General features: G+C 39.8%; 1 protein-coding gene across 1 annotated transcript; it reads right to left on the bottom strand.

The window, feature by feature from the left end:
- Positions 1-84: 84 nt before the first annotated feature.
- RTRAF (RNA transcription, translation and transport factor) lies at positions 85-15,458 on the bottom strand. Its single transcript, XM_057723871.1, has 8 exons — positions 15,275-15,458; positions 13,824-13,948; positions 11,096-11,195; positions 6,888-6,974; positions 5,945-6,033; positions 2,707-2,775; positions 514-562; positions 85-405 (listed from the first exon to the last, which is right to left on the bottom strand). Exons 1-8 carry the CDS (start codon positions 15,333-15,335, stop codon positions 251-253), a joined length of 735 nt encoding a protein of 244 aa, XP_057579854.1. The 5' UTR covers positions 15,336-15,458; the 3' UTR covers positions 85-250.
- Between the last annotated feature and the right edge of the window lie 2,881 nt (positions 15,459-18,339).

The raw sequence follows: 18,339 nt of genomic DNA, 5'->3' as shown, positions 1-18,339 counted from the left end.
CTGGGGCTGGCATGTACCTAAACCACACGGGAGGAAACAGTCATTATACAGATACACAAACAACAGTCAAAAAAAAAAAAAAAATCACCTTCCCAACTTTATTAAAGAAAAAGCAATGATGATAAATCTCTAGAACACAGTCAATTTTCTGGGATTCTTCCCTTGAAAACATGACATTTCCAAACACATGCCAAAGCGTACACGGTTCCCAACTGTACCAAGTAGGTGAGAAGCTGAAATCCTAAAACGTTCATCTCCCAACTTTGCCCAGTCTGTGGTCTGTCTTTGGATCTGCAATAATCGCCTGAACAGCTACTATGGCTTCATTAATTTTTGTCTGTAGCTCTCTGAGCTCTTCTATATGCAGCAGTCGCAGGATCTGAGCCGCTTCATTAAGAACTGCGTCTGTTGCATAAGAAATACATGAATCAATAACTGTTGCATTTATTCACTCATTCCCCCCAAATATTTGCTGTCTCTAAAAGGAGTTTGAATTCAAACAAAATCACTTACCTCCTGTGTCAAAACCAAGAATATGCTTGTCTAAAGCAACAGGCAAGCCCTTAAGAAAAAAAGACAAAAATCAGACTATATAGTTATAGATTCATATTTTCTCACCTCAGATTGCAAAGCAGCTAGCTATTCTGTTACTTTAACCCTTTTAGCTGCAGTAGCAAGGTGCTTGAGAATTTTCTCTTTAAATCTGCCTTCTGATGAGTGAGATTTTTCCTATTACAATCAGTTAGGAAAGAATGGCCTCTACATGTAGTGGGAAGCTAGTTCCATAACACAGTCAACCCTTTAAGATCAGGCATATAAAAGAATAGCTCCTTTTTGCAGAAGTGCTGTCACTACTGCTATGGACGGAAGGCTGAGCAGGGCTGCTACTGTCCCATTTCAGTTATAGTAAGTAGCAGTGTACCAGGCAAACAGGACTACTTTTAATAAGACTTTCCTCAAGTAAGTTTATTTCTGAGCACATTACCTTGTCTTTTTGGATTGCACAAATCTAAAATATACATAACTTTTTTCTGCAAGCATGATGTTTACCAAATTATCTATATATTAACTTTCAACAGTTCATTTAAAGGTTACTTTGAAATAGTCTAGGAAAATGAACAGAATCTAAACCACTTAGCTAACCAGTCAGCACCTGCAATACCAAAGATGGTGACTATGGTGATGCCAAGCCGATAAGTTCACAGTAACTATCAAAAAATGAGGACAGGCAGTCTATCTAGACTTCCTGCTGATTATACTGTATAAAATCATTACCAGTTTTTTAAAAAAGTCACTACTATATTTTCAATGTTACAAATGCTAAGCTGTCACTACTCACTTCTTGACTATTAATACAAATCTACCCAGACTCCAAATGCTTTAAAATCACTAGTAATATGTTATATATGTGAAGAAACAAAGGGGTATGAAAATTCTGTGAGCAAAAAACTAGAGTAGAATTTTATTTGAGTAGCTTTCTGTGTCAGTCTGGTACCAGAGGTTCCGTTTTCCCTTCATCTGCCAACAGACCGCCTAGGAACAGGTACCCCTGAAGATGACCACATGCTCCAGATGCTAGTTATGAATGACTGCAAATAAAAACTCTCAACTATAGAACTCTTTCACTGTATTATTATAGCATAGTATCTTTTGAGATGACACTAAAGTTCAGATTTATTTGAAGCATTGAAAGTAAACTGAATTTTACTTTGCAGACAAGAGCAGAGATTTGGCTATGGCCTTTTCTGCACTGCCTTCCAAACCAAAGGCCTAGTTTTGCTGAACGATGAGCGAGTGATTTTAGTATGCCAGGACAATCTACTGTCTGTTCTACAGTGTGGGTGAGATAAGCTGCTCTCTAATTCAACTTCCAGTGGCCTGACTCATCCATGATTAATAAGCCAACAGAAACCTTTAAAAGAAACTAAGTGTCTTTCAGAGGGGACTACACTGCCCTGGCACTAATAACTCTTTAATACTTCTGGGCTTCAATACAGATGGGGTCAGAGGACAAAAGACACTGGGGAATTGGAGGGTGAGGGAGGCACAACAGAAGGACCACAGTCCAGAATGCAGGCTGTACCCAACACATCTGTGTAACAGGAAGGGGCATTATCAGACACCTGCAGCTGCCAACCCCGAGAACATTCTCTGCAGTGACCCAGTCAAGGAGACTATGGGGGCACTTGGATATCTGGTATGTTCTCCTAAAACATATCCTAGAATTATTAACAAGTTACTTTCTTATGATTTATGCTAGGAAACAATGAGATTTCTCTGAAGAAACAAAAGGGTGAAGACAGACATGTAGAAAAAGAAAATGAATTACTAACAAAGAAGAGGTGTGTCCTGTTTTTCAGCAGTTAGTCAAAATAACCCAGTAAATTTCACAAGTGTAAGTTCTTTCAAATAAACTTTAACTGGGCACATGCAGTGGTTCTGTACTGGTAGACTGTGGATGTTGCTTCTTAAAAGTAATGAGTGAGATAAACCTGAAGTTGGTTTTTCACTCAAAAACAACTGGATACAATTTGCTTCAGAATCAAATTCAATCCCACTGAAGTAAGCTATTCTTTCTCTGGGCAGTTCTAACACAGAATAGATACCTTAAGCATTCTCAGGCAAAGTGCAAACTCATGACAACCCAAAGAAACTTTCAGTAATAATTAATTTATAATTTATTTAAATAAATTTTAAAAAAAGTACCTCTTTCGTTTGATTTGCTTTAGCAACTGCATCCTGTGTCAGGCGCTCCTGGACCAAAATGCGAATTGCCTAAGAAATCCCAAAATAATATTTTTACTTTTTATTGGCTGTTTGTTACCTTTTCTTCTCTGAGTCTACAGAATAAGGATGCCTAATTTAGAAATACCTAGTTCATTAATAAACTCCCCAGCAAATTAAAAAGAAACAAAATAGCTATTGTAATGAAAGTTTTCACTTCTAATATTTAATAATGTGGAATTATGTTCATAACAACTACGTTTTTTGAATAGGTACTTTTTGTGTGGTAAAAAAAAATTTTTAAATAAAGAAGGATACATGGTGGAAAAGCAGGTCTCCTTTCTACCCAAGCCTCAGCCATCCTTTCAGAAAACAATTATTGCTACCAGATCCTTGTGTACACTCACAAGGCCTCAATCAAATGATGACCACACACAACCTTTGACACAAAGGGCGGCAGATCATGCACACTGTTCCTGCTTTCTTCACTTTATTACAGTAAAATGTTCTTGGATCTTTCAGAGGACACATTGCTTTTTTTCATTATCTAGGCATTTTATCACTGCAGACACAAGTGCATATATGCACCTGCACACACTCAAAATGTAAGATTTTTTAATGGAATTTTAATTAGTGGATGACAGTTATAACCCCAAAATAAAGTGTGAAAAACTTGAAAAATTATTTTTAATAATAAAAACACTACCAAATGTAAAATAGACAGCTAGTGGGAAGCTGCTGCATAACACAGGGAGATCAACTCCATGATGGGTGATGCCTTAGAGGGCTGGGATAAGGAGGGAGGGTGGGAGTCGCAGGAGGGAGGGGATATGAGGATATATGTATAAATACAGCTGATTCACTTTGTTTTACAGCAAAAACTGGCACAACAGTGTAAAGCAATTATACTCCAATAAAGAGCTTAAAAAAATAAAAATAAAAACAAACCAAATGCTACATTTGAAAAAGAATAATTAAACCAATCTAACAGTGATTGCAAATGTCTTCACACAGTCCAGCTGCCAAACAATGTGTTGATTCTCACACCTGCAATATGGGTGTTTTCCATATTGTCATGTATTGTTTGAATGCTTCTTAAAATAACTCAAAAGGACAAACATGCAGCTAGGATTAGAATTTTATAAAGCTTTTAATCATAACTGACTTACATTGTACTTTAGTATCCCAAAGATGCCAGCACTGTCTGTTCTCCTCTCACTCACTTTATGATTAAAGCTGACATGACCACATTACAACTATTCCAAAGCAATTTCTGTAATTGCCTGAGTAAGGAACAAGCCTTTGAAAGAGCTAAACTTCACTAAAAACTTTTTGTCTCTTGGCATCCGATGTGAGTTGAGAAAATCTGAGTTAACATTCAGATTCAGTGTAGAGAATTATATAATAATCTAGGAGTAGAATAGTCTTCTCGTATTACAACTGTCATTTATAAATATAATTCTAAAAAGTAGAATAAATTATGATCTCTTGTGGGTAGAGTAAAATTATTCAATTTCCTACAAAGTAATTTAAAGCTCTTTAATTTCTCATAAAATCATGTAATTTCTAAAATAACTTCCAAGTCTGGTATCTTAAGTACCACTCCCCTGCCCCTCCCCTTCCCCCCACTAGACTATCGTAATTAGTTGACAGAGATCTTCTGAAGCATGAGTGTATTTTTTCCTCTTAGAAATAAGAGACATCTTTTAGACCATAGGCTTCCCTGCTGGAAGGTATGAACTGAGTGGCCTATCTAGGATGGGGGGCTTGGAGGACAGAAACATTCATTCCTCAAAGAGATTTGGGGATATTAGATGTTTCTGACCAAATTCACCATTAGAAGTTTGGCATTTTCCACAATCTTATGAATACAGACCATGAATCTCTAAAAGGACTGATTAAAGAGAAGTGGGGTGATACAGGAAAAAGAATGGACCAGGACTTCCCTGGCGGTCCAGGGGTTAGGACTCTGTGCTTCCAATGCAGGGGGCATGGGTTCAATCCCTGGTCAGGGAACTAAGATCCAAAATGCCCTGAAGCCAAAAAAAAAAAAAAAAAAAAAAAAGAATGGACCATAAAGTCAAGTGCCTAGATTAAAATCCTATCATTTATTTTCTATGTCAGCTTGAACATTATTTCATTATTTATCTATTATCTTTAAGTCTCAGCTTCTTCATGTACATATTTTAAAAAGATATTAGCGGGACTTCCTAGGTGGCGCAGTAGTAAAGAATCCACCTGCCGAGCAGAGAATGGACTGGCGAACTTGAGGTTTGGGAGGGGGCGGGGGGTGAAGGGGAAGCTGAGACGAAGCGAAAGAGTAGCACAGACATATATATACTACCAACTGTAAAGTAGATAGCCAGTGGGAAGTTGTTGTATAACAAAGGGAGTTCAACTCGAGGATGGAAGATGCCTTAGAGGACTGGGACGGGGAGGGTGGTGGGGACCCGAGGGAGGGTGGGGGGAAATCAAGGGAGACAGGGAACACGGGGATATGTGTATAAAAACAGATGATTGAACTTGGTGTACCCCCCCAAAAATAATAAATAAAATTAAAAAGCAAACAAAACAAAACAAAACAAAACAAAACAGAATCCACCTGCCAATGCAGGGGACATGGGTTCGAGCCCTGCTCTGGGAAGATTCCACATGCTACGGAGCAACTAAGCCCGTGTGCCACAACTATTGAAGCCCACGCACCTAGGGCCCGTGCTCCACAAGTGAAGCCACTACAGTGAGGATCCTGCGCACCACAATGAAGAGTAGCCCCCACTCGCAGCAACTAGAGAAAGCCCGTGTGCAGCAACGAAGACCCAACACAGCCAATAAAAAAATAAGTAAATTTACAAAACAAAACAAAACAAAAAACTGCTCTGGGGGTTCTTTTAAACCCTCAGCATCTGCAAAATTCAAGTACACAATCTCAATAAAAAAAAAGAAGATACTAGCATCTACCTCTAGGATTGTTGGGAGGACTGAATGAGATCATCTTGGCAAAGGATTTAGCACAGTGGCAGGCACACAGTAAACACTCTGCTATTAGCTGTTAGGTAATCTAAAACCAATGAATTCATGAAATCTGCTTTATGTCCCACATTCCTCCACATTTTACTCATTCAACCATAGATTTAAATATCAAACACAGTTACTTTTAGAAAATGAAGAGTTTTTAAAATTCTATACAGTTTTTATCAAAAATCAAGAATATGAAGCTGACCTTAAGCATTACCAGGTAATCATCATGACGCTGAATCTGAAGAAGGTTTGCCAAAGCCATTACACCAGCCTTGAAATCAGGATTATTTACTACAAAAGATTAAAAATGCAAACTTACAGCTCTGCAAGGATATAATTACAGACGTATATGTAAACAAACAAAAAATTTTTATTTTCTAGTAACAACAAATCTCTTTAATTTCTAAAATTGCTGCTGACAAAAGCAGTATGGGGTATCATCACTTAAGTAAACTGATGAGATCAATGGTTTTCCTACTAATCTACCAAAATGAACAATCCAATAAATGACTAAATTAACTCACATGAGGTTGGTCCTGTAACTTTCTCTGTAAGGCCCATTTAGGTAGCACTATTAATTAACCTTTCTTCCCAAAGCTATTAATTTTCATACACAGATTCCCTTCAATGGACGGTTTTCCCAAAACCTTTTCTCCAAGCAGCAGCTCTAGAGCATCCAAGCAGCTTATTAATTCATAAAGGTAACTCATAAATTACAGGTCACAGTCAGTGAAAGAATATTTAACATATTATAATCTAAGTAATTAGAATCTTAATACTTTTAAAAGGAGGAGTTACTTAAAGACATCTGGGATTTAAAACTGAAAAATTTTAACAGTTGTCTCACAATGTCATTAGATTAGAAAAAATATTTTCTGCATCCAGGAAGGCAAACAATCACCACCATGATTAAATACAAATCAAAATAGATAAAAGAAGAGCATTTTAAATTTCAGATTTAAAACAAAAGCACACTATAACTGACAATAAAAAACAGCACAGAGAATAAAATATCAACACAAATGTCTGCATGAAATGTTCTTAATCTACTAAAACCAAATAAACCAAGACTTCATTCTAGGAGGTAAAAAATACTTAAGAAACCAAAACTGCAGACGATCATTTTTATGCATTTATAAACTTACCATCCAAATTGATCAATGGCTCTGCATTTTTAGCTGCGTTGTCAGCATTTTTTGTATTATCAGGTGCCAAGTCCTTGTATTTTTCAGCTATAAAAATAGGCAAAAATACACTTTGTAGCACTTCAACTTAAGGTAAAACAAGCATTGCTTATTTACTGAATTCAACTGAACCAAACTGGTTATAAGCATAAGACAACTCAAGGGTTAAAAAAAGTTTTGTTTTTGCTATAAAAAAAAATTTACTAGAAGACAATGTGACTAGCTTCTTAAGTTAAAATGATTATCTGACACAAATATCTTTTCATTAACATTTCTTAAAGTAAAACATTTCAAACACTATCTAAATTTTAGGAGAGTCTGCTTTTCAGCTTCCTCTGACACTTGGTAGGGGTAGAAGAAGGGGAGTAGGCTAAGCATAGGTCACATGAGGTTAAATACAAACTCACTAATAAGTTTCTTCTCAAACCTTCTTTTGAATGCAGTATACAAAACCAAAAACCTTGTTTTCTAAAAAAAAGCAGCACTTCAAATACACCATCATATACAAACATAAACTTACTTTATGCAGACTTAAAATGAAGAATTCCAAAAGGAGATTTTATGACTTTTACTTGAAATATACTAAATAATAATATTTTAAAGACTTTACAAATAAAAATATTTAATAGTAATTCACTAAACTTAATGCCCAAAATGCCATCTTTGGCTATAGTGCTTGATGATTTGCTAATAAAAAAAAGGGAAAATAAAAGCATTAAAACTGAAGTCAGACAGCAGTTAGCTTAAAGGAGCTACTGGCCAAATCTGGAATAGTGTAAACATCAAAAAACTTGATGACAAAAAAGGATTAAGACCCACTAAACAAAATAAGAATCTACATATCTATGCTGATTTGAATAATCAAACAAACAAACACAAATTGGTGAGAAGGGAAAGCTCTTCCTTATAGTGGAAAGCCAAAAAATAAATGTAGAGGAATGAAGAAATTAGAAAAACACCTTCTGGTCATCATAATCAACATAATTGACTCAGGCAAAAATCATTGAATGGATGCTACAGCTAAGGTTTGAGGAAGAAAAACACAGAAATCATCTCAAAGTATCTCTCCACAAGATACATATTTATTTAAAAGGAGAAAATAGTAACTTTACACAGAAGAAAGCTTAACCAAGTGATCAGAACAAATGACCAGTATTCAGGCGTATCACTAACACATGCCTCCTGATATGATGCACTTAAAAGAACGCGACATCACTTCTGTGTTATTCTTAACAGAACTACAAACCCTGAATCTAAACATGAGGAAACATCAGACACACTCAAACTGAAGGACACCATACAAAATAAACGTCAGTGTCCTGAAACACAAAGACGAACTATTCCAGATTGTAGGAGATCCAGGATTGCTTTGGAGGTTTTTGTTTGCTTGTTTCTGCCATAAAGAACAGTGAGACAAATGGTGAAATGTGAGTAACATCTATAGATAACAGGAAAGAAAGTTAATTTCCTGATTTTGATAAATGTAAGACAACAACTTTTTATAGGAAATGCACATTAAAGTACTTAAGGACAAAAGAGAAATCATCTACAACTTAGTGTCAAATGGTTTAGAAAAAAATTAGGAGTATATATGTGTGTATATATAGAGAGAGAGAGAAGGGTAAGGCAAAGGAAGTAAAATGTTAATAATATCTACAGAATCTGAGGATGGAAAAATTCTTTTTACTACTCTTGCAACCTTTCTGTAAATCTAAAATTATGTCAAAAAAGTTAAAAGAATTTAAGTCAGAGTTTAATCACCTTAATTGACAAGTTAGCAAAAGGCTTCAAAAAATGTTAAGGCACAAATAATAAAAATTCACAACAGTTTCACCAAATAAGAATAAAAATTTAAAATAACTTAAAAGTCAAGAAGAATGCAACTTATTCATGTAAAACTATAAAAGAACAACAGTGCCTCCTACCGATTAAGGGCAGCGTTTCACATACAAACTCAATCTTCTTTTATACACTGAGAAAGACCATGCTATGGCTGAGAAGTAACTGTACTTATCAGGTCCAGCCAGCTACAAGGATACACACTCACAGGGCACCTACTGCTCTTGGCACACCCCAGGTAACCTAAGTTGAAGTATTATACAAGTGGGACAAATGGGCTATAAAATAGGGTAAAATAGAAACAAACTGGGATGTGGCTACAACTTTAGGTGGGAATAGCTGAAAAACACTTGAAAAGCTGGAGAATACTTTGTTGCAAATTAACTAATTGAGTTCCTACCAACTCAGACCAGAACAGGCAGATTTTGCTAAAGGCTCCACAGTAAAGAAAAAGTCTTTGAGCTTTCCTTAAGATTTCTGCCATAAGGCAACTGAAACTTAAGAGTGAAAAACCAGCAAAAACAGCTGGTTGATGCTCCACACCAGTACATGTAAACGTTCATATACTGAATTTACCAAGCATTTATTCAAGTTGATAAGCACAGCTACTGCACACAAGAAACTATGTCAGGTACTATGGCAGAGAGAATCATGACTGATCCCTCTCCCCCAAAAAAGGTCCATATTCCAATCCCTGGAACTTATGAATACGGTATCTTACATGGCAAAATGGACTTTGTGGATGTGACTAAATTAAAGACCTTGCAATTGGGGCTGTGAGGGGTTACCCTGGATTATCTAGGTGGGCCCAATGTAATCACAGCATCCTTATAAGAGGCAGGAAGATCAGAGTCAGAGAAGATGTGACAATGAAAGCAGAATCACAGACAGCTAAGAAGATGATATGCTGCTAGATTTGAAGATAAAGGGGCCAGAGACACGGAATGCAGGCAGCCTCTAGAAATGGAAAAGACAAAGAAATAGATCTTCCCCTAGAGCCTTCAAAAGGAACCAACTCTGTTGACAAACTGACTTCAGTCCTAATACAGATGTTGGACTTCTGACCTCCAAAACTATAAGACAGTAAATTGTCTTAAGTCTCGAGTTTGTGGTAATTTGTTACAGCAGCAGTAGGAAACTAACAGAGGTACCACGAAGGAAACAAAGCTGAGATTCAGCTTACAATTCAGTGGGGCAAGTAAGACATAAGCAAAATGGAAAGTGGCGAATGACTCTAAAAGGTGTAGGGTTAAATAAGAAAGCAATGGTGTTTCTGAATATATAAAAGGAACTATCCTTTGGAAACAAAGCGTAGCATTCTAAAACATTTTTGTTTCAAAAAATTAGCTTGGTGGGCCATGTGGATGAGATCAGCAGGCGACACAGATGGGAGACTAGTATGAAAGGTTTTACAATAATCTCAGGAAAAAGTGACAAGAGCTTGAATCAGGACAACCGCAGTGAGGATGGAGAAGGAAGGATACAACAGCCAAAGGAAAAATGTATGAAACAGGATGGGAGGAAAAGGGAGAGACCAAAGACACTAAAAAGGCTTCAAATGCAAAGGATTAAAAGGACTAGAACTGACAGTCCCATGAAAGAGAACATAAATGCAGAGGATGGAGGTAAGATAAGATAACTGGATCTTACAATTAGATATTAGCCGGCCTTTCAAAATGAAATGGCCTAATGAGAGAAAAGAGTTTACTGGAAAATTATTTTCACTGTAGGTACTAACATTCAAAACCTTCCAATGATACATGTATCTGTAATAAAATAACATTAATCATTAATAATAAATGTATTTTGGTCTATAGTGCATATTTGCATTAGATGTATATTTCTTCTCTTGTGAAATTACCTGCTGCAACCAACACTTGAAATTCTATCAATTCTGGGACAGTAGCAACAAGTGAACTTGAAAGGCTAAGGTACAGACTGTGAAAGATGGCAAATTCACCAAAGTAATGTGACTTTGTAAGAAGACATTCAGCTAGCCTTCTTCAGAAGACATCATCTTCAAATTCTAAAAGAAAAATCTACATACCAATGGAAACCAGTGCTTTTAACATCTTATGATAATAAGGAGACTCTCTAATTTTAAAAAAGAAAATTCTTTCCTAGACAATTTGGGAGCTGGATACAGAAAAACGATTACATAAAGTAAATTTTTAAATAGATGCTGTAAAGTGAGATGAGGATGTATAAAACTTAAAATGAACCAAAGGTAAAATAATGTAAGACAAACTGGCAAGTTCCCTACATTTTCACACTCCTTTCCCACCTTTCCTTTCCCTCTCTTTAAAACACACATTCCCCACAAAACATACCATTATCTCCATACTCAAGTCTAACAGCTAAACCAAGAAGCCAGTCGATTGCTTCTTGTCGATCTTGAATCTTGAAAGGACAGTTAACATCTCTGAGATACTGTGAGGTGGGAAAAAAAAGTCTGGTTTCATTATTAGTATAAAGTCACAAATTAAAAAATGGTACCACTGAAAGAGACCTTAGTTTGGATCTCTAAGATTTTCTTATAACATTTCTATTACTAAACCTTTGATGCAATTATATAACCCAAAGGAAGGAAACACTTAAGAGTACCACTTAGGAAAAAAAATGAAGTATTCCCATCATGCTTTTTGAAATTTTTACTTTTGCGGATTCCAGATAGGGCACCACTGATCTAGGATAACTTCATTTTGTAGGTGAGAAAACTGAAGCCTAGAGGTCAACACTTGCTGACAGTTATACAACTTAAATGGAGGACCTGAATCTAAACTTTCTGATTCCAGGTCTCAATACACATACAGCAGTTAAATAAAAAGGACTTTAAAAAGGAGGATATACCAAAAAACCAAACCAAGACAAACCAAAACAACAAAAAACCAAACCAATTATTATCTAAACCTTAGCTTTCATATTGTGGAAATGCTTCTAAATAGAATAAGCCACGTGACACACAAGCATTTTGAATAAATGTCAGAAGCTGCATATTCAAATGAGTATGTCCTTAAAATGAGTCTCGTAAGAACTTAAAATCTAATTTCCCCAACCATGCTGTTACTCAAAACTTCTGGAATTCCTTTTTGGAAATCCTTTTGGGGATAATTAATGAATCAGCATTTTTAGCCATAATTTGTTGTCTAACCAAAAATTTTATTACCCTGCTTTAAAAAAAAAGCACCTCATTCACAAGATTTAGTCATGATGCAAAAAAGCAAACCCACCTTCAAAGTATAAAAAAAACTGTCAACATTAAGGATATTCAAAAGACGTCTCTGATCTAAAAGTAATTCCACAAGAAGTTTCAACTACGCTTTAAGCAATGGCATCATCATTCCAAAGAGACCACCTTGAAGGATAATATCTGCATAAGTTCCAAAATATTTATCTTTAGGTGATATTACTTTACTGTCATTTCTGGGAGTTTTTCACCAGAAAGTTTTTTGTACTCTTCAATATCCTTCCACATGTGGAACTCTGTACTGTCTTGTACACGAGTGGGCCATAAGATGTGATGTAAGTGAATATAAAATCCTAACCATATATTTCAGTCTTAAGAAGCCTATCAAAATTTTGAAAAATACTTTTTAAGGGCAAAGGAAAATAATCCAGTAGTAGCAATAACAGTAGTAGAGGCAGGGAAATTAATGAACATATGGCACTTGCCATGGGCCAGGCACCTCTGTGAACATGCACATGGGTATACTTCATTTACCACACATACCACCCCATGAGACAGACACCACTGTTATCCCCATTTATTGATAACAATACTGAGCCACAGAATGGTTAATAAACTTGCCCGCTGTCACAGAGGCAGTATGTAACTTACACAATCCCCTAATTCATAAAAGGAGAAAGTTAGGTACCTAAACACACTGTTCCAGTATGAAAAATTTAGTCACTTTTCATATTCTTAAAGGAAAAGATCTCATCGAAATAATAAACGCGATAAAAATGTTTACTGTAAATAATGATACTGTAAAATGTAATTTGTATTCTAATTTGAAAACAACTCTATTTTCTGCACAAATGTTACTAAAATTAATCTAGGTCAACAGAAAAATTTATTCCAGCCACCAAAATAATACACACAGATCTTTTTAAGGATTATTTCTATTGTACATAACAAGGGACAACTGTGTATGTTGAATATAAACAAAAACAAGACATAACCTTAGTTTTCTAGCATGTCAGTGTTATTTTTAATATTCTCTAAGTGTATTTCTGCTACATTTTTAATGTAATGTAAAAATTCTGATTTTGGTCATTTTTACTATTTATAGAATATGTGTCACTGTTTATTTAAGAAGTCTCAGTGTTTCTGGACAAAACAATTTTTTTTGAGTGTTTATTTGTGCTATTACTTTTATTAGTTAATAGGTCTATAAAGCTAGTTTTCAATGGGTAGCGAGCTAGTCAGGTATAGGGCCCTAAAGGATGTGAATAGAGTTAAGTTTTGCTATAGAAAAAAATGCAGAAATGAATATTGATGCATCATTCAGTTATATACATACACATATATGTATACAAATATATATATATATTCATGAAACAAACAGGTCTTTCTCTTGTATGTCAGGCACTCATCTAAGTACTGGGGATAAGGGTCTCCTCTCCAGCTACACAAGCTTAAAGCTGACAGTTTCAAGAAGCCAGGGATTGGTTGGGAAAGGTGAGGAGTAGGAAGACTAGTCCAATCATATCACCTAAAACTGTGATACCTTCCTAGTTGGGTCAAGTTCAAACTCTTTACCGCAGGAGCCTGCCTCTCTCCTCAGCCTACTCTATACTCCCCTCCACCCTCACACCTAATGATTCACCATACTATTTCTATCTAATACTGAATTCTTGGTAGGAAGAGATAATATAATTTGCTTTAAAAACAACAAAATACAGTAGGAAACAAGTTAAATCCCTGAAATCTAGCTTTTCTAACACTGATCATTATTTTTATTTATTTTAAAAGAACACTAATTTTAAGCTTGTCTGTCTTCATATAATTTTTAGAGAAGCTCTCTGTACATTTTATTTTACTTTCTAATGCATTACCTTTTCAAAGAACTTGGGCCAGTCACTGCTGTGGATGTTTCTTAAATTACCTCTGTCTTCAATCTTGTAGTGTCTGATTTTCTGGTCTTCAAGCCAAACAATAAAGTTTCTAAATTCTGTTTCATCTGCAATAAAAACACCATATAAATCACGAAAAGCAGTAGGTAACAGGTAAAACACTTCCCTCTCCACAGTCTCGTAGAATTTTTTTTTTTTTAAACTCCAAAATTATGTTACGTGAGCTCCTTGAAGAAGAAGTTGAAAGTGCAAACTTTGGATTAGCTTATGTTCATATCCTGGCCTGAATTCAAATTCTGGCTCTAGACATTTAGTGGTTGTGTGAACTTGGGCTAATTACCTAAAATTTCTCAGAACCGGTGCTTCAGATTCTCGAGTTACAAAATGGGGAGTAATAGTAAGACTTACCTCAAAGGGTTGTTATGAAGATTAAATAAATATTTAAGGATAAAAGCAGTGTCTGGCACTCAGTTTTGCTATTTAAGTGTCAGTTATCATTCCAGTTCCTATGGGGAAGGGGGGAAAGAAGGACTGGGCAAGCTTGGACTTATATCAATAGGAAAGTACAAGACATTAAATGACGCACAGAAAGATGATACCGACTACCACTGTCATGTACCGTGAGGGCACACGAAACGCATCCACGGAAAAGTACATGTGTTGTTTCATTTAATCCTCGCCCTCCTTCTTGAGGTAGGTCATATCCCCACTGCACCCGTGAAAAAACTGAGGCTCAAAGAGTCAAGTTCAGATCTAAGCTCTACTGCCACGGAACCTTTTCTTTTTCTGTTAAATAAAAGGCAGAGCAGAAAAACAAGATTCCGTACGTCGACGCGCGTCCACAGGAGACCAACAAACCACGGTCAGCCTGCTCGGGAGTTATTTCCGATCACAGGATTCGAGCTTGAGTTCCAGTTCGGGCCTCCCCCCCAGGTCCCGGGAAGTCCACCGTGGCCTGGACGGGCCGGGCTGCGCCGGCCCGCTCTCCCCCTGGCGAGGCCACCGCAGGCCAAGCGCCCCGGAGGCGCGCGGGCGGCGGGCAGCCGGCTCCCCCGCGAGCAAGGCCCCGCCGCGAGGCCCCCGCGCCCCGCTCTCCCGCTCGCGCGCGCACCGGCCCCGCGCCGCAAGCAGCCGGTGGCCACACGCGCCCGCCCGACGCCGCGCGGCCCGGCCTCCGTCCCGGCTGCGGCCCGGCCCGCGCGACGGGCTCCGACGGCCCCGCCCCCACCCCTCAGCTCCCGGGGGGCGGCCCCCGCGTCCTCACGCCCCGCGGCGCCGCCCCCGGCTCCCGGCCCTGCGCCGCCCGGGGAGCGTGCGCCCAGAGGCTACGCTGCAAGGCGAGATGCTGAGGCGCTGAGGGCGCGGGGCGGTCCGGGGACACAAGGCCGCGTCCGGCCCGCGCGCCGCGCTCGGCCCCGGGGCCGCCGCCTCACCTCTGCAGTTGAAGCCGGCCGGGTTGTGGTAGTCCAGGGCCGTCAGCTTGCGTCGGAACATGGTCCCCGCGGCTCGCTCCGGCGGCCCCCCCGGGCTGCGGCCGGGAAAGGCGAGGCGAGGCGCGGCGAGGCGGCGAGGCGGCGCGGGCGGCAGCGACCCCGGCGACGCGGCGAGAGGGCGGGCGGGCGCCCGGCGCCCCGAGAGGACGGCCGCCTCAGCCAATCGCGGCGTACGGCCGGCGGCCGCCCACCAATCGCGGCCCGGGCCGGGGAGGCGGGGCCACGTCGGCGCACGCCGGCGCTCAAACAAACTTTATTGTCCGCCGGCGAGCGGCGCGCGCGGCGGCCGGCGGCGGAGGAGCCGTCCGCCCGCCGGTGTCCTCGCCGTCCGGGGGACCGCGGGCCGGGGACGGCTGCGTAGGACCGCCGCCATCGGCCACGCCGCGTATTGGCTCGTGCAGACGGGTGTTCTCGGCGTGCGCGTCCGTTCCTTTAATTACGATGTGCCCCCCGCGGCCTGGGCGCGCCTCTGACGCCGCGGACGCGGGGACCTCTCGCAGGGGCCCTTTCCCGCGCGCCGGGAGGCGCCCCCGGGGAAGCCACAGCCGTGACGGGGCCGCGGGTCTGTCAGGGTGCCCGCCGTCGCCGCAGGCTCGGGGGGGACGCGCGCTCAGAGGCTCGCGCACGGGCGAGGGCCTGACCCGGAGGGACCTCTCCCGCCGCACTGCGGGGAGCTCTCAGTCCTTCGGGGTGAGCCCACCACACGTTTCCTTTCATTTCAGCGGCGTATAATGAGACACTGCGTTCGCATTCGTGGGGCATGAGAATGAGTTCGTTTCAGGACGTTCGAGCATGAAAGCAAAGCTAGGCATGTAGAGAAATACTTATGATCTAGAGTGTGCAAGCGATGCATTTTGAGACGTACGAAGTGTGCCGTCAGGTCAGCATGCAGCTTCAAGGAGGCACTGCGAGACAGTCTCTGTTTTCCACACGAGATGCTTACTGAGTGAACCAGGAAAACCAGATCCCAAAGTGTCTTGCCTCAGAGCTGCAGCTATAATCACGTACTGGGGTGTATGCTAGCTGTCTAATTAACGTGCAATTAATGAGATACTAGCCAAAAAAATAAGAAGAAAAATGACCAGTCAGGGAAGGGAAAATAATAAAGGAATGCTTACATGCAACTGCCGAGAATGCATTTCTTTAAGAAGCGGGGGAAAGCAGCGTTTGCATTTTGTTTTCTGGAATTGACTCTTTAACGCAAAAGAAACTAAGTTGTTGGCTCCTGACCACATCTATTTCGAGCACAAGTTATCAGGCACTTGAAACTCTCTGGTCATCACCCCTATGTGTGAGGAGATTGGAAGAGGATTCAGACACACAGAATGTTGCAGGGACCACCAGACTCGAGCAGAGGATAAAGCTAATTTTGGAAAAGACATACAGCAGATTATAAGCGTTCAACTTTTTTTTTTAAATAAATTTATTTACTTATTTATTTATTGGCTGTGTTGAGTCTTTGTTGCTGCTGCGTGGGCTGTCTCTAGTTGCAGAGAGTGGGGGCTACTCTTTGTTGTGGTGCACAGGCTTCTCAGTGCAGTGGCTTCTCTTGTTGCGGAACCCGGGCTTTAGGCATGCAGGCTTCAGTAGTTGTGGCACGTGGGCTCAATAGTTGTGGCTTGCGGGCTCTAGAGCACAGGCTCAGTAGTTGGGGCACAAGGGCTTTGTTGCTCTGCGGCATGTGGGATCTTCCCAGCCCAGGGATTGAACCCATGTCCCCTGCATTGGCAGGCGGATTCTTAACCACTGTGCTACCAAGGAAGGCCCTCAACTCTTTTTTATTTACAAACTGTTTTGTCTTTTTTTCCTGCATTTGAAGGAGTCCTTTGGCCTATCTTGAATGAAGTGTCCAACAAGAAGTGAATCTTAGACAATTCTATTTCTGAAGACTAAGCCCTCGATGTATTTACATTGAGAAGGGAAAATCGACTTTCATTATTAAATGACCTGAGCTCCGATCTAATAGTGGACCAGGGGTTTGAGAGGTTATTAATCCATCTGCTTAATTATTCAGCAAAGTTGTTCAGTGTTGTCTGTGTGCCAGGCAGTCTTCTAGGCATTTTGGATGCACCTGTGAACTTCCACACCAAAACCTCTGCCCTTGGAGAGCTTGCCTTCTGGCAAGGGAAGATAAAGAATATAGTTATAAGTAAGTAAATTATTTCATATTTTAGAAGGTGTTGTCCTATGGGAAAGTCATAACAAGATACGCAGAATAGGAGGGGAGATGGGGACAGTGGGGGCAGTGGGAAACGACAGGATAGTCAGTTTAGGCCTTATTGAGAAGGTAAAACATAGAGATGTAAGGAGGTAAAGGAGTTAGCCCCATGAATAAATGGGGGAAGACAGTTCTAGACAGAGTATTCAGTGCAAATGAGAGATAAGGAAGGTTTATATGTTTTTAAATAACTGAAAAACCAAAAGAAGAACATTTCATGACACATGGCAATTATATAAAATTCAAATTTTGTGTCCCTAAGTACAGTGGCATTGGAACACAGCCACACCCATTTGCTTCCTGGCTGCTCTGGTGCTATGAGGGTAGAGTTGAATGGTTGTGACAGAGACACATGGCTCACAGAACCTAGAATATTTGCACGCGTTCATATGGTTTCAGAAATGCAGAGGTGGCAATTTCAACATTATTACCAGGCCAATGCATTATCAAGTAAGACGACAAATCAGAGATACAGGTTGCTCTTTGAAGGTTATTTTCACAACATGCAACATTTTTTTAAAGCCTTAGCAGTTTTACTAGACCCTTTTGTTCAAATTATTCTTCCAAAGACAATGAACTGAACAAGTTGGTAACACTTAGGAATATCTACGGAAGTCTCCATCACATAGAAAGACAAGTTTGATATTCTAATGAATGCTATCAAGTTAAAGCTCCATTAAATCAGATCTTTTTCAACAAGTTGTAAATGTAGAGAGGTCTTCTTCTCTGGGAGAGAACATCTCCATCTCTCCCTTAGACTCTTCTGTTAATTATGAAGACTTTTTTT

This window comes from Hippopotamus amphibius, chromosome 2 (genome assembly GCF_030028045.1).
Source record: "Hippopotamus amphibius kiboko isolate mHipAmp2 chromosome 2, mHipAmp2.hap2, whole genome shotgun sequence".
In the NCBI taxonomy this organism is placed as follows: domain Eukaryota; kingdom Metazoa; phylum Chordata; class Mammalia; order Artiodactyla; family Hippopotamidae; genus Hippopotamus; species Hippopotamus amphibius.
The sequence above is the reverse complement of the archived record's forward strand: the minus strand, read 5'-3'. Positions and strand labels throughout refer to the sequence as shown.